We start from the raw sequence: 20,591 nt of genomic DNA on the forward strand, positions 1-20,591 counted from the left end.
GGGCAGCCACATTTCCGCGCCTTCCTAGGACAGCCGGCCAGGGGCGACCTCGGGCGGCGGGTGGGGCGAGGCCGGCGGCGAACCGGCCCGGCATCCCCGTCCTGTCCCTTTAACCCCGCCGCCGGGCGAGAGCACGTGAGCGGGGCTCCGGGTGGCACCCGGGCGCCGCCGCCGCGGAGGCAGTTGTATTTCGAACGCTGCCTCTGGCCCACGGCCAGGCGCCTTGGCTCGGCGGTCCGCCTGGCCTCCCTCCTCCTCATACTTTTCCTAGGGCGCAGCCCCCTCCCCTTTATCCGCCCGCGATTAGAGGTGGGCACTCCCCCCCCCATCCCGCCGCCCCCTCCCCAAGCGCGCGCGCACACACACACACACAACACACACACACACACATACACACACACACACACACACACACACACACACACACACACACACTCTCATCCCGCTTGAATCCTGGGGCAGGAACTCAGAAAACTTCCAGCCCGGGCAGCGCGCGCTTGGTGCAGGACGCAAGAGCAATCAGCCCGTCCCCCTCCGACTCCCCGGTGCCGCTGCCGCCCGCTCCCGCCACCCGAGGAGGCGCGGTGCCACCCACCGCTCCGTCCCCTGCCCGCGCTCAGTGCCCGACCCGATCCCGGCAGAATCTCCCCATCCTCCCTCTGCTTTCCGACTGCCCAAGGCGCTATTTGTTTTCTCTCTCTTTCTCTTTCTTGCTCTGCGAGCGCGGAGCGAGAGGGAAGAGGAGGAGGAATTCTTTCCCCGCCTAACGTTTCAAGGGACACAATTCACTCCAAGTCTCTTCCCTTTCCAAGCCGCTTCCGAAGTGCTCCCGGTGACCGCAACTTCTGATCCCAAACTGAGAGGGGAGCCTCCCAACTTGAAACCCTCTTTTCCTTCTCCTTCGCTCTCCGCCTCCTCTCGCTACCTCCACCGTCACCTCCACCTCCGGCACCCACCCACCGCTGCCGCCGCCACCAGCAGCGCCTCCTTCTCTCCTCCTCCTCCCCTCTTCTCTCTTGTTGGCAGCCGCTGGACGTCCGGTGTTGATGGTGGCAGCGGCGGCAGCCTAAGCAGCAGCAGCCCTCGCCGCACGCCAGCTCTCGCCCACCCCGCCTCGTTCTCCAGCCCTACCTCGCAGTCTCCCGAAAGGTGCTGGGCAGATTTGGGGCGGCAGAGGCGAAGCGGCTGCAGCGGCGGTAGGAGCGGCGGCGGCAGCGGTAGCGGCGGCGGGAGGCAGGATGAGCGCACGCGGTGAAGGCGCCGGGCAGCCGTCCACTTCAGCCCAGGGACAACCTGCCGCCCCGGCGCCTCAGAAGAGAGGACGCGGCCGACCCAGGAAGCAGCAGCAAGTCAGTACGCGGGCGGGGTGCGGGCAGCAGCCCACCTCCGCTCCCTCCGCGAGGGCCCCGCGACCCGCGGCCACCCGAGCGCGGGAGTCCAGCCGCCGCGGCCGCCGCACGCCGCCGCGGGGGCGAGCTACGGAGTCCCGGCGCGAGTGCGCGGCGGAGCCCCGGGCGCCCGCGCCGCTCCGGGCCGGGAGGTGGGAGCCACGGCGGGCGGGCGGCCGGGTGCGGGCTGGAGGCGGGGTCGGGCGAAGCGCGTCTTCGGACTTTCGCTATTGTGCCCGGCCCGAGTGGCGCGGTGTCTCCTGGTGACGGGAAGCGGCCGGGTCCGACAAGCCGGGGCTCGCCAGGCACTTTCCGAGCCGCTTTGCAGTGGCCCGGGGGTTAGGGGTAGTCTGGCAGGTCAGGGTTGGAGGGGCTGAAGCCCCGGGGGCCGGAGGCTCTTTCTCCCGCCAACCGGGGCTGCTCGCTGGCCGGGGACTGGCGCGCCGCAGCCGCCCCCTTGGCGCCCTCCCCAAGTTCTCGGTGGCCTGAGACTCGCGCCCTCCCGACAAAGAACTCGTGGGCCCGCCCGGTTCTCTTAGGGCTCTTTAAATGCGGCGCGGCGTACGCTGCTGAGGTGTCCCAGGAAAGGGGCTGGCTACAGGAGACCCTGGGTCCCCACGGGACAGGATTAAGTAGTTCAGCCAAGGGCGCGGTGGCAAGCAGTGTCCGAGAGGGTGCACGGTAGCTAGGGTCACTTCCTCGCCAGGCGCCCAGTCCCCCTTTTGCCTTGGGTCCCGCGCCTCAGAGCTGCAGACCTGAAACGTCCTTCTCCAGAGTGAGTGGCTGGGGGTTGGGAGGGGACGATCGAGGGGCGCCCGGGACCCCGCGGAGTGGAGGGTTTTGTCTGCGGATGCAACCAATTAAGCGTGTAGCCTGCGCTTGCAGAGCTGCGCGCAGCGCCCGGGGTGGAGGGGTTTTGTTCGCAGCAATTTCCAAGCCTCCGCGGGCAAGGATGGAGCGGGACTTGTCTATTGAGAACATTTAAACTCCGCTTCCGTGGGGTTTAAAGCTACTTCTTCGTTCTTTAGCCTTAAAGCGCTTCCTTCATGGCAAATAGGCCTATTAGAAAATAATCCTAGAGTCCCAGAGCTGCCCGAGAGCAAGGTGGGGAAGGCGAACAATGTTTGCTTGCCAGTGCGTTTTAGAAAAGCTGCTGTACCTTTTTGAAATCATCAAAGGAAACAAGCCAATCTAGAGGCCCCTGAGTTTTCCCGCTCTGCCCGGGCGACACTTTACATCGCGTTAGGATCCTGTTTTACACCTCCCAGGAAGTCACTGCCCTTCCCCCCGTTCTTGTCTCCCACACGCCCCTCGGCTCACTCTAACTCTACTAATTGCCCCCCACCTCCAAAAAATAATCCAAAAGAAATTGCAGTGGGGTCTGGAGGTGATTGGAGGTTTTACCTTTGAGTTAAGGCAGAGTTCACGAAGAAAGAATAATGTGTCTCCTATGTGTTTGCTCCGGATGTGCCCACTGGAGCTAGTGGTCCCACAGAAGCTTGCAGGAAACCTTCCTCAGAATCTCTAAATAGGATGCGAATTTTCATTGAAGACTTTTATGCATTTTAAGCTAATTCTCATTTAATAACCGAATCTGAATGAGATGTAAATTGATGATTCACTGGATAAATATTTAGGATCTGGAATATTAATCATCGCATTCTCTTAACCACTCGAGTATTTACTACTTGGCATAGAAGCCGTGTAAAGTTTTGCTAAACCTATTGATAGTTTCAATTTCTCCTTCCCAGACACTCCCATTCCTCCTCACTACCCACCCCCCCATCCCTTTTAGTTTTCTTCGGTACACCCCCATAAGGGTTTTCTCAAAAGAAAGTTTTGGAGAAAATATTTATTTTTATCAAAAGACATTTAAATCTAGACTGGAGACCATTCCTACATCTCCAATTGGCAGTGAAGAATTGAAACAATTACCTAGATAATTCAAGCAAAGCCTCCCACAACAGATTTACCATAATTATTTGGAAATTTTAGGAGGAATGGAGTTATTTTAAGTTGAAGAACTTGGATAATTGTTGCAGTATTTCACTCAGTGTGTTGATTGAGTTATAACTGACCTACAATATAGATATACAGAATGATCAAAAGCCACCTTTTTCAATATGGGAGATTGTTGAAATATTTCTGATGTTAGCTTCATATTTCTGTTGTTTAAAATGCTGGTATAGTGGAGAGTAGTATTTGGGTAAAATGCTTATTATTTCTATGCGTTGCCAAATACACAGCCTTGCATATTTTACACCTTAAAATGTATAACTTTCTTTCTAGAACAAGCAACCTTTGAACAGTCAGCCTTTGTTACCTTTTTCGGGTTGAAATAGAATCTAGCTTTCATATGCGAAATAGAATTTCCTCTATGAATTCTTGGATTACAAGTATAGTTATTTCCCCTTTCTGTAAACTCTGTACCATCATCATCCATTTATGCTTGAACTGAATGTGTTCCAACAGTTCTGTTGAGCAGCACAGGCAGAAAATACAACTATAGAGTCAGGGTCAATTTCTTTCAGCCATTCTTGCCACAGCAGCATTTTTTTCCCCCCGAAACTAGGAGCCAACCGGTGAGCCCTCTCCTAAGAGACCAAGGGGAAGACCCAAAGGCAGCAAAAACAAGAGTCCCTCCAAAGCAGCTCAAAAGGTGAGATTTCTTACGTTCTCCCAACTTTCTCAACGCCCAGAGGAAACTCCCTGTAATTTTCCCGTTCTAGATCCGCACCTAAGGATTTCTCCCAAGTGGGTAACCCAAGACTCATTTCCTACCTTTAATATTGGTGAGATTTTCAAGCAGATACTTAGCATAAAAAGTTCATGAAGATGCTTACAGTGCTGTTTTTAAACAATCACCAAATAATAAGAAACTTAAAACGGAGATGGGAGGGGGAGGTGGGGGAGTGGAGAATGAACAATTAAGATTTGCACCAGTTGTGAAATAGTTAAAAACAAATCAAAGCTATAGATTTTGTCTGGTGGTGAAGTTTTTGCAATTTCCTTAAAAAATAATAAAGATTAATTTACTTTATGCTTATTTACATGATTACTGGAAAACCAAATCCCACTATTAAAGTTAAGTACTTTGCCAAATAGATGATAATTAGAAGTAAATCCAATTATGGGATTCTGGAAAAAAAATTTCACTAATTTTACAGCTTTAAATGTGCTGATAAAGTACCTTGTTTGTTTACAATAAACCTGCAGTATAATATATCATAATCTCTCAAAAGCCTTTCCACCTCAGGTGACAGAGAAATGTTCTGAATAGGACAATGAGAAATTTTTTAAATAAATCTTTGACTCATTTATTGTGTATTTTTGGGCAGGATAGAACCCAACCAAGTGTAACTTCCAGTGTTTTTCTTTATAAATTTTAAATTGCAGTTTAAAAACGTCATGTTTGGTGGTATTTGAGCTAACAAAGAAGAAATATCTCAGGATCAATGCGTAGACAGAGAAGGGAAGGTGAAGATAAAATTCACATTTTTTAAGCTTTACAAATAAATCAGAAAAATGTTTCTGTATTTTATTTGTGGGTTTGTATGCTCGTTAAAAACAAAGGTTCAAAATTCAGAAGTAAATTTTGATATATCTTTACAGTCGATTTGAGTACACCATGTATAGTATTTGTTGAAAATGATTGTATGCTCATCTTTTGAGGATTAATGTTTTGTGTGCTTTTCTCTGGGACTGTAAGCATTAACCATATTATATTTGATAGTTTTCAGTGTTGTAAACTTCCATAGCAACCAGTGATACATATAAAGTTATTTAGGGAGCAACTATGAGTTCTTCTCTGTTTTATTTTAACAGTCTTGAACAGAGTTGAAAGAGCAGATTTCTAATATATTTAAATATAACTGCTTCTCAGAGTGAAGATTTAATTGTACTCATATTTAATCACTAAACATTGAAGTAGCTCTAAATTATCTTGTCATTTTTAAAAAGTGCCTGTGTAATCTGATATTACTAATATGAATACTTACTATTTGTTTTTTTACCTGCTTTATTAAATTTTAAAAAAGGGCCAATTTAACATAGGTTTTTTCTGTTGCATTAAGTTAATTTTATCTTAATTTTACTCTAATGGAATGGCAAAGAAATATCTTGGTAGCTAGCTGACAAACATTTAAACTATGATGTAATTGCTCTGAAAAAATGCATCATAACATCTCCCAGGAAGAAATCTGTAAATCTCATCATAAATAAATTATTTAAAATTCAATACAAAGAAAGGGAAAATGAATTACCTCTCATATTTTACTGTATTACTCTTTTTTTTGAACGAGTAAAAAGGTGCTTCCATCACCTTCTCTTCAGTTTGAAAAGTTTGCCACTGACTAGCAAAATCTTTATTGACAAAAGGAAAGCTGAGACTTGTGCCTAATTTACCACCTAAAGCAAAATAACAAAAGGTTGGTCTCTTCCCAAGTAAGGTTTGACTTATTTTTAGTTACTTTGGTGATGGGCATTTATAAATGACCCTTAGGCTATTCATCTTTCTGATAATTCTTCATGTGTATGCACATAGTATTACAACTTCCAAAACAGAAGTAGGCTTTCTTTCTGCGAAAGAAATTTTTCTCTGAAATCTTTCATTCTTCCAGACAAAATTATTTCACACAATTCTGTTATAGAAGTCCCCTTTCTAATAAAAATGGATACATATTTTTGCTCAGAACCTGACTGTTATATTTCTTCAGTTTTATAAATTACGCTTCATCTGGAGAAGATAACACTTTGCAAAATAATGAATGACACTGATGAATTGGTCATGGCATGTGTAAACTTAAGGTATTTTCACTTTCGAATCGGTATTTATTGAGTTTGCTACTACCCTATGTAAACATGATTATCAAACATCTATTTGTTTATTAAACATATGTTGTATTCTAACAAAACATATTTTTGTTAGGACTTTGAAAAGTATGCTTTTTTAGAAAAAGTTACATTGTTCATAACATGCTAGACTGACCAGAGTAGAGATGAGAAGTCTTCTATGATTAATAAATTGGGAATTCTCCTGCAAACCGAGGCTCACCAAAATGGAAAATATATAACAAAACCTGGTAAGTATATAAGAGAACAGAACTCTAAAATTAGAGGAGATACAGTGTACACTGGGATACTGATGATGTTGTATGTTTAAAATTTCTTGCTGCTTGGAGTTTCTTTACTTACAAAGTTTGTGTTTGGACCCAGTAACTGGCCTTGGGGCATTTGAAAACAAAACTGCTTGTTGGAAAATTAGCAATGTGACACTTGACAATGCATGAGGAAAGTTGCAAGACCAAGTGGAGGACTACTAAATTAGCAATCACTTTAATTTCAGGTCATATTCAATATAAAATTGATTTGTGTAATATATAAAACAAACATTTATAAAAACATAATTTGTTATGCTTGGAACTTTTGGAAGAGAAGATAATTATTCTTCACTTTGCTTCTATTCCGTTATGACAAATTCCCATGGATAACCATTATGTAGAAATTCTAGTTATTCCTAAGAACACCAGTCTGAGTGCTCAAAATTCATCCCTGAACAAGTTTCATATTGTTATCTTAATAAAAGAAATCAGAAGTTAATGTTTTCCTGAATAAATAATTTATTCGTGTGAGTATGTGTGTGTCTGTGTGTGTGTGTCTTGACCCTTTTATTTATGTCTTAGTTTGAGGTATACCTGTGACCAGTTGGCTCTTAATTTCCTTTTTGTTTTATTTTGTTTTCCTCTCCTGTTTGTGCTGGATGGAAATACTTTGTATTTTCACATTTCTCATGTTTGGAGAGAAGAAAGATATAATCTCCTTTATGTTTAGTTTAGGGTTTTTGTTGTGCCTGTTTAATGAGAGAACACTGGAGGGGTTTCTTTCACTAATTCTCCAGTGTTTAGGGTCACAAGTCAAATTCATCTGTAAGTCAGGCCAATTGTCATTCAGGTACTTATAGGGAAAAAAAAATCTGAGATTGAATTAAATTTTAATAGGAAGAATTGCATATAAAAAAGATCTCAGGTGTGAGATAGCCCTACTTCGTAATATCACAGATTTGCTTGAACTTCCTTTTGACTTTAGGTTGTAGTGAAGAGAAATAGAGAGCAAAGTACAAAATGAAAATACCATCTAGGTAAAGTATACTTCAAATAATGTGTTCAGGCAGACACTTAATTTATATTTTCCACTTGTCTAAACAAAGAAGACTTGATACGAATTGGATACTATAGAGGAAGATTTGTGCTCCTTTTCTAATCATGTTCCTAGAAAGGTGGTTGATTTTTCACAAATGATTAATAACACCAAGCACAGATATTTTAGGATGAGAGAATGGGTTTTCCTCATCATTTCAGTTAAATATTAGTGCATAGATGCTGAGCAAGGACATGATTTTTTATGGGATACAGTAGGTCGAGCTGAAGAGAGGAACCAAAGGCATCATTATAGGTAAGTCAGGGAAAGGTGGTATTGGCAATTGTCATACAATTCCAGCCTATGGCTTCTATGTTACTAATATGAGTTATTTTGAGTTCCTCTGTGTTTTTAAGGGCAAGTAACTTCCACTGGGACTCAGGGCTCTATCTAAGGATACAGATAAATCCAGTCAGGTGGAATTACGTAAAGCCCAATTGTTGTCTCCATTATCTTGGTATTTTAGGCTGTCTTACCTAAACAGTTGACTCATTTTTTTTTTTTCACTTAACTTTGCCAGAGAGGACCGAGCCTTAATGTATCAGTAAATTCTCTCTCACAATGCCTTTGAGTCATCGTAGATTATGATCCAAATATGGAAGATTCAAATACATTTGAGTTATTTTCTGAAATCACTTTACTTCAAGGAACCCAGAGATCTCATTCTTTGCCAGTTATTCTTCTGAACTTTTTCATCGAAAGCCCCTCATTACTTTGACTGACTTCCAACTCTGGCTCATTTTTATCTCAAGGTCTCAACAGATCATTTTGCTCAAGAGAACATAACAGATTGGTATTCTGTTGCATTTCAGTTCTTTTTTGAGACTAGATGGATGCTGAAGAGCATTTTATGTCAGTTAAATCATTCAGACCTTATTATCTTATCTTGTTAGCTGACTTTCTGCAGTTTCCAGAGCTTGCTCTGGAACCATATAGCTTGGCACAAGGGTGGAACAATGAATTTTATATCCTAGATTCTGAGATTTTTAGCTCTGAATTTTTATACTGCCAACCAGGAGAAAAAGGTGAATGGAGAACTGATTTCATTTTAGGCTTCTGCTTTATTATTCTATATTGCTTTAATCCACTGAACAATGCTGAATGGCATCTGCTAAGTGATTTAGCAAGTAGTCACAGCCATTTTTTTCTCCAGGCTAATGTAGGGAGCAGTTTGCTCGGAAGGTCACCTTATGAACTCTCATATCTTTGCTATTGATTTTTCTGATTACAAAGGAGGGAGAGGAACGGTTAAAGAGGAGAATCCTAAACTTTGAAAATAACTTTTCCTGTTATTTTGGCCTTGGCTTTAATTTCATGTTTGTATAGGTGAAGACAGGCATGTGTAAATAATGACATGGGAGTTGACAACAAGGACTTCCTTAGGGAAAATGAGCTTGAACTACAATGGATGATAGAATTCACTTTTATTTCTTTTTTGGAAAATATGTAGTGATGGCAAACTTGTAATGTCTTTTAAAGACTAAAAATAGTTGCATGTACGTTTGGAAACCCATAGAACTAGATTAGCAAGAAGGTAAAGTGACAGTTACTTAACATTTAATGTGATTGATTAGTCCAGTTGATTTTGATGCCAGTGCACATTGATTTACACTCTTTATATTTTTGAAAGAGCCACTAAAAGAAATAAAATGTGACTCTACACTTTTTTTGGATGGCTCCATATGCTCTAAAGTCAGCAGGTCTTAGTCACATATACATATATATGTAAAGATACATGAAAACAAAGCAAGGTACTACTAAGCCCAAATATTTTTCTAGCTCTTTTGTGTGTGTGTGTATACAGATGCACTGATTGATTTGGAGTGGGGCATTCTGGTTTTTATGCATTATCACAGTATGATGTGAGCATTTAGAATAGCAAAAAATTAATAGCTATCTAAATTTGACCCAGAACTCAGAATTGGCTAATGCGCTTGGTTCCCAATCTCAGCTCTTGTCTATGTCTTTATAGGAAACTTGGAAATATTTTACTTTTAACTACTCATTTGATTTCCACTCTAGAAGTTTTTTAAAAACATTTCCCCATGGCTACTTCATTTTGTACGGGACTACCTCCCAGAAGAACAGACCCTTTATTGCCTTGAAATCAAATGGGGTCTCAGTTCCACCACTTAAGAACATGGGCAGATTGCTTAATCACCCATTTAAACAGGGGAAGTAATAGCTGCCCTACTTAAGTAAGATAATGCTCAGAAAATCACTCAGTACTTTGACTGGAAACTTACAAAATTGGGAGGTATTCCTTTTAAGGGTAACATTTTATTTGACTACCTACTAAATGTTGTAGCTTTTGTCAGGCTTACCTTCCATATACATTAGCTCCTTTAATCCTTTGATGTAGGCATTATGGTCTTCATTTCACAAATGAGAAAACTGTGATTCAGAGATGTAAACTGTGACATGTCTAATGTTCAGCTCCAGTAAATGGGAGTGAGTACCTGGGCTTGAGTTCAAATCTAATTCTAAAGCTTATGATCTTTCCACTATTATGCGGTGTCAAATATCTCGTAAAGTATTTGCTACAAGGTAGATTATGTTTTCTCCAGTAACCAGAAATGTAGGTTGCAAGTTAGATTTTGAGAAATCTTCAGAGGGCAGTTCTCTACGAGCTTATAAAGGGATTGGCAATATGTGCCTACTGCAACCCATTCCCATAGACTTCTGGCCCCCAAATAAACCAGAAGGCTATGACTTTGGAGATCATGGCACATCCAGAAGTTTTTTTATTTGTTAAATGAAGGGGCTGGATGAAATGTCTTCTAAAGCCCTACCAAGCTGTAGAATTCTAAAGGCAAGAGGGAAACAACAGGGAAACCCACAGGTGATATAAACACCAGTGTTTCTTTCTTTCCTTCCTTCCTTCATGCAATAAATATGTAGTGAGCACATCTTATGCACCAGACACTAATGCTAAGCACTGTTTCCAAGATCAAGAGTTCTGTTTGCTAGATAAATTTCCTTTTTTCATTAATGTTTTAGTGCTAATACATTGAAGAGCCTGGAGTACTAAAACTTCTTAGAGAAAGATATAATTACATTTCCCATTTAATAGTCTCCCCAATCCTCATGAACTTGCTTCTAAAGCATCTTATAAAATTAAATACACAGTTCTGAACTTATACTTTTTTTAAAAGGCAAAAATAAGAATGAAGACAAGCCAGGAGGGAGTAACACAACATATGATCATTGCAAACGTTAGTATAACAGGGCTGATAATAGTCTGAAATTCAGTTCTTAACAAATGCAGAATTCCCACCCTCTCTCCCTACTCCCCCGCCCTGAGATAAGCAGTAAGTACTCAGAATAAGTTATTGTCTGAATTATACATGGGTTTGTAGCGTGGAACCAAATTCCACTCTGGCGAAGGAAAACCAAATATACACTTACACAGTATTGCATATGTTAACATATTAAAAACAAAACAAGCCCTCGAAATGTTTTGTTTGTTTTCTATTGAAAAATAATATTCCGAAGAGCATTAAACACAGGGAAAAAAGTTAAAGCCAGTGTTTTCCAATATGTAAAATTCCTGGATCTATGCTGGTTTACAAAGGAAAATCCTAACTGGTTTTGCAGCTTTTGTGAAGTTTGATCAGAATGATTAAATAATGTGGGTTTTAAGGAACAATGAAAACCTCCCAGATCGACGACACACAGCACAGCTAATGTGTTTCTTCTAGATGTCGTCTCAGAAGGGGGTTTCAGTTTACATGTAATACTGGTCCCAAGACCAAGGAGCAAGTTTGCTTTTAACAAGTCCAAGTGATAATCGTGATATTTTGCCCTTTAGTTAATGGTGCGAATTTTATTTTTGAATAGACTTTTTGTAAATGGGATGCTCGTTTTTAAGTCCTCTTGTTAGCTGGGCTTTCTCTCTCTATGAGAGATTTGCTTTCTCTAACTTTGAAATGCAGTGAAACCCTCTTAGAAAACAACCCTCTTTTTAACAGACTTTTGATACACCCGGATCACATCATGGCCCCGGAACATAACCACCATACAGAAAAGCCTGGTGTAGCGCTGTTAGCTTTTAAGATCAGCAGTCTCCTCCTCTCAACCCCACCTACCATCCCCATATGCCCATTAGAAAGGATTTCTATCTTCCATGTTTGTATAATTTACTACTGAGTAAACTGTGCAACCTTACAGTTGCTCCTAAAGGGTAAATCAGACACTACTTCTGTATTAGGGAATTTTGTACTCATATATCTCATGATGTACTAGCCAGAGGGTTTCTTAAAAGCTTCATTCTTAAGGTGATCTATGGGTGTAATGGAATATTTGCATTGATTGAACCTTCTATGAGATTGGACTAACTTAAAGGAAAACTTTCCCTTTAAGAGTTCCATCTGGTTAGGAGTGAAAGAACATTTATTGAGCACCTCATTTATGGCAGCCACTTCACTCCTCACTCCTCACTGGAGGTGTTATCTCCATTTCACACCTGAAACCAAATTAAGGTTTTCAGGGACCTGCCCAAAGTCATAAAGCTAACATGGCAGAGCACAGATTTGAATCTAAGCTTTCCAAAGTGGAGTCTGTGTTCCTTTTGAGATCTCCCTCTCTCCCTGAGACAACACTCAGAAAGAGGGTGTGATTCACTGGGCACTCCTGGCTTTCACTTAATTTAACTCATGCCCTTATGACCGAAGGTAAGACAGGACCACTAACCCTTGACAAGAAATGATTCCTTTGTGGAGCCATTCAAAGTAGTAACCCCTACTACTGTGATGCAGAGGGCCCAAATCTGACTCAGGTGGAGCTGAGTCAGTGACCATTTTCGTTAACTAAAATATCTCCTCATAGCAGCAAATGCATGTAACCTAAAGGGAGGCAGCGTTGTCAGGAGAGTGAGAGCCCTGGCTTTAGAGTCCAACAGAACTGGGTTCAAATCCCAGGCCTGCCACCTACCAGCTTTGTGTGCGACCTGAGTTATTCAGCTTGCCTTTCTAAGACTTAATTGCTCGTTTGCAAACTAAGAGAAATAATAACAGCTACCTTACATGGACGGCTGTTGTAAAGATTAAAATAACACATGGGAATGACTTAGCCTGGCGCCTGGGGTATTTTAAATGCTCAATAAATGTGAATTAACATTATAATCATACAAAGTTTGGGTTAATTCATGGAACCTGTTAGATAGGTCAGGAAGATATTTGGTGAGAAATCTTGTGACATAAAAATCTTATTTTGTCTATGTACCTGTGTATCTTTGTATCTCTCTGTGTATCTATCAATCTGTCACCTATCTCCATCTATTTTTACCAGATTGAAGGGAGAAAGGAGAGTCATTTGGCAGTGTAGACAATTATAATAGGTAATTTTAGTATCGTTGTACCAAGTACTTGCTGCTAACCCAGGTAACAAAAGTAAAATGCAAAACGAGTTATCCTGGCTCAGGTTACCTGTATTTTTGTGTTTATATAGCCTTGAGATGATTCTCGTACACAGAAGAGGATGTACTAAGTTTTCTTTACTCTGAAAATGAAAACTATAAACATGTATTTTTTTTTTTTTTGGCTGTGTTGGGTCTTTGTTGCTGTGCGCAGGCTTTCTCTAGTTGCAGTGAGAGGGGGCTACTCTTCTTTGCAGTGTGTGGGCTTCTCATTGCACTGGCTTCTCTTGTTGCGGAGCACAGGCTCTAGGCGCCCGTGGGCTTCAGTAGCTGTGGCACACGGGCTCAATAGTTGTGGCGCACGGGCTTAGTTGCTCTGTGGCATGTGGGATCTTCCCAGACCAGAGATCGAACCTGCATTGGCAGGCGGATTCTCAACTACTGCGCCACCAGGGAAGTCCCTGTAAACGTGTATTTTTATAGAAAGTGTATGTGATATGTGTGTGTTGGTGTATTTGGGGATTGGAGTAGGAGTGATAAACACAGGGAAATTATAATATTAAAATTTGACTCAAAAGGGAAAAAAACAACTGTGATACCAGAAAAATCTTCTGTGAAGTAAAGCAATGAATAAACTGTTAAGGTAGTTAGAAATATATTCATGTCAGGTTTGTGTTGAGTGTGGAATTGTTAATAATATACATTGTTTATTAATTATTATTTTTAGCATCCCTGGTTTCCATCTCAGAGAAAAACATTGATGATTTCTGCTAGCTTTTTTTTTTCTCTGCTTTGGGTGAACTGATTGACAGGTGTGTGTTTGGGGCAAGGAATAGGAAATTAACTATGTAGAAGTGTGCTAATATTTGTTTTTTTGAGTTAGAAGCCTATATATTTTCACTCACATTTAGATTTGCTTTTGCCTAACAATGTGGGTAGAAGTGGTTTGTAAATTGTACAGTAATATATCAATGTTAATTTTGGTAATTTTAGTTGTGATATGGAAAGAAAAATCATCATTTAAGAAACATTAATTTCTAAAAGTCTACTTTACATAATTATGGATATGTGGGAATAATTTTTTTTAATTACAGATAGAAATAAGGGCAAAATGGATTTTAAAAAGCATTTTCATGCATTTCAGAGATTACTCCAGGGGAGTCTGTTAGGGTGAGGGTTGCCTAGATCTCTCTTTGCATCATGCAATGAAAAATGGAGAAGATGAACCTTCAAGGAGAAAGAGATTGTTAAAGCAATCTTAATACCTCATCTACAAACCAGAACATTCTTACTTGAAATGTGTCCCTTGGTACAGCACTTATAAGAAATGTCAGGTAGGAAACGATATGACTTCCGTTTTCATTTTGCAGAAAGCAGAAGCCACTGGAGAAAAACGGCCAAGAGGCAGACCTAGGAAATGGGTGAGTAGTAAGATAAAATTTCTGTTCCTTTTTAGTACTGAAAAATTTCTGTTGTTTTTTTTTAATAAATTACTTTTATTTTATTGATTACATGAATTTCTAACTTATGGTTTGATGCATCTTTGAAAGGGTTAAGGCAAGCAGCATATTATCACCACCTCTTACCCTCAGGCTCCAGGAGTTTCCTCAAAACACTTTTCTTTCCTGGGAGTGTCTCCTTTTTCTATCTCTTATCAACATGAAAAGAGTCTCCACTCTTCCTTCAAATGGGGTAACAATGAGATGACTTGTTCCCTGGGTTGAGTAACTAAGGTTAAAGGGTATTATGAAACATTGGAAGTTGATTACAAATGGTGATAAAATTCAGATGAAATGTGTATGAGATAACTTTTTAACTCTTTCTTTTCATGTCTTTTTGTTGTTGTTCCCGGGATGGTTTGGCCTTGGAAATATCTCATTTTCTAGGTGGTTTGTGTTTTCCTTTTCACGTTGCCTTTGTTAGGAAACCAGGTTTTACGCACTGGTTTTTCTTGCTTTCCTTAGTAGTGATTCTTACATACTCGCGGTGGCTTCCATGCAGGTGTACCTGACCCCATAGGCACACAGATCCTGTATCTTTCTGAGGCCAGAAATTCACTGATGGCTGGAGAGCTCTGTTAATTTTACCACTTGAACCTTGTTCTTTATGCTGCTACATTACCATGTTCTTCTGGTCTGTCTTTCCCACTGACCGAGGAGAAAAGTCTTAAAAACGAATAAAACCATTTCTCAAGAAAGATGAAGGCATCCTCTCTACCCTGGGCCATCTGTAATGGGATCTTTGGCCTTGCTTTTCTCTCTTCCATGGTTCCATCTTCATGCTTTATCTTTTTCTGAAGTTCCTTTGCTGCTCTGCTGGATTGTATTTTCCTGTTAGTTTGCCATTCTTCTCTCCTCCAGAGTTCTGCATCCCTTTCTATTTATACTTTGGTATTGCCTTTCATTCAATTTATTCATCTTGTATTTATTTCCCTCTGCTCAACATGTGTTGGGATTAGATTTCTTAGCACAAGGAAATGGGGATGATCTTTAGATTAAAAACATCTCAGTGTTACAGTGTAACCTTAAAGTAAGAGCATTTTATTCAACCTTCTGGTCAATAAATGAATTCTCTCCAAACTAACCCACCAGGTGGTGATCATCTAGACTCTGCTTGATTACCTTTAACGTTAGGAAACTCACGGTCCTCTTAAGGCTGCCTCTTCTTTCCTGGAAAGCTCTGAACATTAGAAAACACTTCCATCTGACTCCCTGTAACTTCTGCTAACTGTTCCTAGGCCTCCCTCCTGGGCATATACAGAGTAATTGTTATTACTTTTACTTGTGATAGCTCTTCAGATATTTGAAGGCAATTAACATATACCCTTTGTTCTCTTTTCTGGTTTGAATATCTCTAAGCCTTTCAGCTTTTTCCCATGAAGGAACATTCTTCTTATTCTCCTCTGAGTATGCTTGTTTTTTTGTCTTTTGTAATATGTCACCCAGAACTAAGTATCATATTCCAGGTGTGGGCTCCATAACCAATGGGTTTATTACCTCTCTTGTTAGACGTATGGTTCCAGTTGCCTATTACTGTTTCATCAACCACCCCAAAACTTAATAATGTAAAAAAAAAAAAAAAAGCTCATGGATTCTTTGGGTCAGGAATATGGACAGGGCACAACAGAAAAGCTTGTTTCTGCTTCAGGATGTCTAGGGCCTCAGCTGGGAGGACTCAAGCAGCTGGGGGTTACCTCTCATGCTTGGGGTAGAATTTGGAGGCGTCTTTACTCACAGGTCTGGTGCTTTTGCAGAATTGGCTTGAAGTCTGGGTGCATCTGGGGGTGTCCTCTGGAGCACCCACACACATGGCCTTTCTAACGTGGTGGTCTCAGGGTGGGAAGTCAGCCTTCTGACATACACTCAGGGCTCCCAGAGAGGGTGTTTTCCCAAATGAGGAGAAAGCTGCAAGCAGGGCCTTTTTTGACCTAGTGTCAGAAGTCAAAAAGTGATACTCCATTACACTCTAGTGATCACAGTGTTGCCTAAATTGGTATTGGCATACATATCAAACATAGGTCTGCCATTTTCTAAGCATCAGAACTAAAAGGACATTGTATCCCATTGAACTCATCAATAAGAAAAATCTATATAAACTTTCTTATAGGCAACAGAATAGGAAATAGGTAAGTTCTTTGAAGTCATGAGATTAATGTTGCTAAAATGAAATGAAACGCATTGTAAGCAAATACAGTGAGATTTAACCAGCACTCAGCTTCCATCAATTGTCCCCCAACCCAGCTTTATTGAGATGTAATTGACATATAACCTTGTGTAAGTTTAAGGAATACAGCATGTTGATTTGACTTATGTATCGCAAAATGGTTACCACAGTGGCATTACTTAATACCTCCATCATCTCACATAATTACCATTTCTTTTTTTGTGGTGAGAACATCTAAGATCTATTCTCTTAGCAACTTTCAGGTATATAATACTGTATTGTAAAGTATAATCACCATGCTAGATCCCCAGCACTTACCTTTGTACTGGGAGTTTGCACCCTCATTCCCTCCGTACGCCCCAACTCCCCCCAAGCCCCTGGCAGCCAGCATTCTACTGTCTGTTTCTATAAATTTAGCATTTTTAGATTCCACATATTATAGACAGTATTTGTCTTTGTCTGACTTATTTCACTTAGCATAATGTCCTCAAATTTCATCCATGCAAATGGCAGGACTTCCTTTTTTCTCTGGCTGAGTAATGTTCCATTGTATGTGTCTACCACATCTCCTTCAGGCACTCATCCGTAGATGGACTCTTAAGTTCCATATCTTGCCTCTTAACTGGTCTTCTTACCTTTCACCTTTTCTACCTTTGGCTCTCCTATGTTTGCCAGTTAACCTGCATAGGGTATAGTCACATCACTGCTCTTCCTAGAAACTTTCTACGGATCCACGGCTGGCCACTGAATTGATTACAACCTTCCCTAGCTCTTCGAAGTCCCCACAGTTTATACCCACCTCCCTTTATGCCTTTATTTTCCACCACTCGTCCTCACACAGCCGATGTTTCAGCCAAGCTGGAATAAAATATGTAGTAGTTAAAGGATCTATATGGTTTTATTTTCTCAATGGATTCTTGCTCATTTGGGGGATATCTGGATTCCAGGCACCTGATCTTCATGCTGAATAAGAAGCCCATATGAAGCACCCACCACAAAATCCCTTGCCTATCTGGGAATAATTGGGCCATCTTCATTGACCCTCATGGTTTCTAGTTTTTACTGGCTGTGAGAATGGAAAATATTGTGTAGCTAATTGTTATAAGACCCCGATTTGTTCCCCAAAGAAGAGTTGTTCTACTTAGAAAAGGAAATAGAAGGAAATTGTGTATTTTTTTTCTAGACAGCGTGTTTCCTTTTTGCTTATATATATTCTGTTGGGTAGAGTGTGCAGCCAGTCACAGCAAGGCATTCAGTTCAAGGGCATTCTTTACTGGAAAGCTTGTACTAAAGAAATAAATTATTGCATTTTCCATAGGAAATGAGCCTTGTACTTTACAGTAAGTTCAATTCTTTCCAACAGTGTCATTCACTGATTTCCTTATATGAGAGATATATTTTTGAACTGACAGGATTTACTAGGTACAGGGCCTAAAAGCCAAATTGGTCCCCTTTTATTCTTCTGGGTTGTTTTGTTTTAAAGTTCTTTTGCTTTGAAAAAGAAGTCTTGTACGTTTTATGGTGTCATGTAACAGGGCTGGAAGAAGATATCTACATTGTCACCCTCTCATCTGATGTGACTGGGATCAGTACTTGGTAGGTTACTCCAAAGTTTCTTAACCAAAAGTATGTGGATATAGGAAAGAAGTATGTGCCACTTTTGCTTCTGCAGGGGATGGAGTGTTGACTAAGCCAGTGAGGACATTAACTAGATTTTGGTTAAGAGTACTTCTCTTATTTACTTTATTCCCCTTTGTTTTTTTTGTTTTTGGTTTTTTTTTTCTGAGTTTGAATCAGATTTCAGATCTATTATTTTGATGAGCTGCTTTGGACTTTCACATTTTTTTGATCTGGAGGAGGTGAGAGGTAAAGGAAGGAGAGAGAAATGGGACCTAACTTTTCTACTGGTCTTAGAGTCGGGAGCTCAGGATCTGGATTCAGGTGGCTTGGGTTCAAATTCTGGCCCATCACTTGACTAACTAGAATATTCAGCAAATTACATGACCTTTTTAAAAGCACTTTTAAAAACTATTTTAACTGAGGTATAGTTGATGTACAATATTATATAAGTTTTAGGTGTATAACATAATGATTCACAAGTTTTAAAGGTTATACTCCATTTATAGTTATTATAAGATATTGGCTATATTCCCTATGTTGTACTATCTATCCTTGTAGCTTATTTATTTTATTCATAGTAGTTTGTACCTCTTAATCCCCTACCCCTATCTTGCCCCCCTTCCCCCTTCCCTCTCCCCACTGGTAACCACTATTTTGTTCTCTATATCTGTGAGTCTATTTCTTTTTTGTTATATTCACTAGTTTTATTTTTTAGATTCCACATATAAGTGATAGCACACAGTATTTGTCTTTCTTTATTTCACTTAGCACAATACCCTCTAAAACTTCATTCATTTTTATGGCTGAGTGATGTTCCATTGTGTATATATAGGGGTGTGTGTGTGTATATACACCACATCTTCTTAATCCATTCATCTGTTGATGGGCATCTAGGTTGCTTCTATATCTTGGCTATAATAAATAATGCTGCTCTGAACATCGGGGTGCATGTATCTTTCTGAATTAGTGTTTTCATTTTTTTTTGGATAAATACCCAGGAGTGGAATTGCTGGGTCATACGGTAGTAATGTTTTCAGTTTTAAAGGTCCAATTTCCTCCTCTTTAAGAAGGTGGTAAGAGTGGTACATTTCTAATAGCATCGTGTGAGGATTAAATAAGTCAGTGATGCAAAGGGCTTAATAGAAGGCCTGGCACATAGTAAGTGCTCAATAAATGTTTAACATTATTATTAATTCCACTGTACACTTTCATGTAGCTATCACTGACAGCCTAAACCCTAATAGCTTATAGCTACCTGTAGCTACACATGGAGTGAGGTGACAGTTGTGCATCAAACTCACTGAGTACCCTTGGCGGTATCATTATATCTTCACTATATCTATGCTGAATATCATCAAGTTTAAGACTTGCTTATAAATAATACTAAGGTACATTTAAAATCTATTTGTAGTTAAGGAAAATTATTTATTTATTTATGGCTGTACTGCGTGGATCGAACCTGTGCCCCCTACAGTGGAAGCGTGGAGTCTTAACCACTGGACCTTCAGGGAAGTCCCCAAGGAAGATAATTTAAATTGCAATTTATAAGCTTTCTAACTGTAGAGGTTCGATGCCATGTGTTGTTCATCAATTTGGAAAGTAGTATTTCTGCTGTGTGCCTCAATAGGCACATGCAGAGATGTCCTCGCCTCTTAGAACCTATATAGATTTCAGTTAGTCAGTCCTTCGGCCAGTTGAAACTAGGCATTTCATATTTATTTGCATTTCTCGATTTTGCCTTTAGACAGGAGCCCATCACGTAACTGATTTAGTGATGGAAAATATTTGGAAAAAGTTTTAGAGAGTAGAGCTAAGGCTCAAGAAAATACAGTGCAGTAATAACAATGTTAACCTTGTGTATGAAATGCTCCATCCAGATGTTGCTTAGTGAAGCAGCCAGTGCTTCTGGAGGAAAAGAAGGAAGGACAAAATAATAAAGAATAAATCAGTGGGAACCAGAGATGTTTTTAGGTGTTTTGTTTTCAGAATATCTTTATGAGAAAGGAAATTAACAACAGAAGGGAAATACTTCTGTAAATATGAATTAATGGTTTGTAAAGAAAAAAAAAGAAATCATTCTGAAGATACTGAAATTGACCTAGAAATTGATCCAAGGACTAGATGCTGAAGCTTAAGTTCAATTGGTCACTAGAAAGTTACTAACAAACCCCAGCTGTTTTCTCGGGTTGCTGATTCTCTTTATTTGGTAATGGGGTGTGTGCGGTCTCTTGATTTAAAAATATGCATTTCGGGCTTCCCTGGTGGCACAGTGGTTGAGAGTCCGCCTGCCGATGCAGGGGATACGGGTTCTTGCCCCGGTCCGGGAAGATCCCACATGCCGCGGAGCGGCTGGGCCCGTGAGCCATGGC

The 20,591-nt window shown here is 40.7% G+C and overlaps 1 protein-coding gene across 1 annotated transcript in view; it reads left to right on the top strand.

The window, feature by feature from the left end:
* The first annotated feature begins 1,171 nt into the window (after window positions 1-1,171).
* Window positions 1,172-20,591, top strand: part of HMGA2 (high mobility group AT-hook 2) — a 139,543-nt gene continuing 120,123 nt past the window's right edge. Inside the window, exons 1-3 of the mRNA XM_024123051.2 lie at window positions 1,172-1,349; window positions 3,961-4,047; window positions 14,310-14,360. Coding sequence (XP_023978819.1) covers window positions 1,239-1,349; window positions 3,961-4,047; window positions 14,310-14,360 — 249 coding nt within the window. The 5' untranslated portion in view covers window positions 1,172-1,238. The remainder of the gene's footprint in view (window positions 1,350-3,960; window positions 4,048-14,309; window positions 14,361-20,591) is intronic.

This window comes from Physeter macrocephalus, chromosome 6 (assembly GCF_002837175.3).
Source record: "Physeter macrocephalus isolate SW-GA chromosome 6, ASM283717v5, whole genome shotgun sequence".
Lineage (NCBI taxonomy): Eukaryota > Metazoa > Chordata > Mammalia > Artiodactyla > Physeteridae > Physeter > Physeter macrocephalus.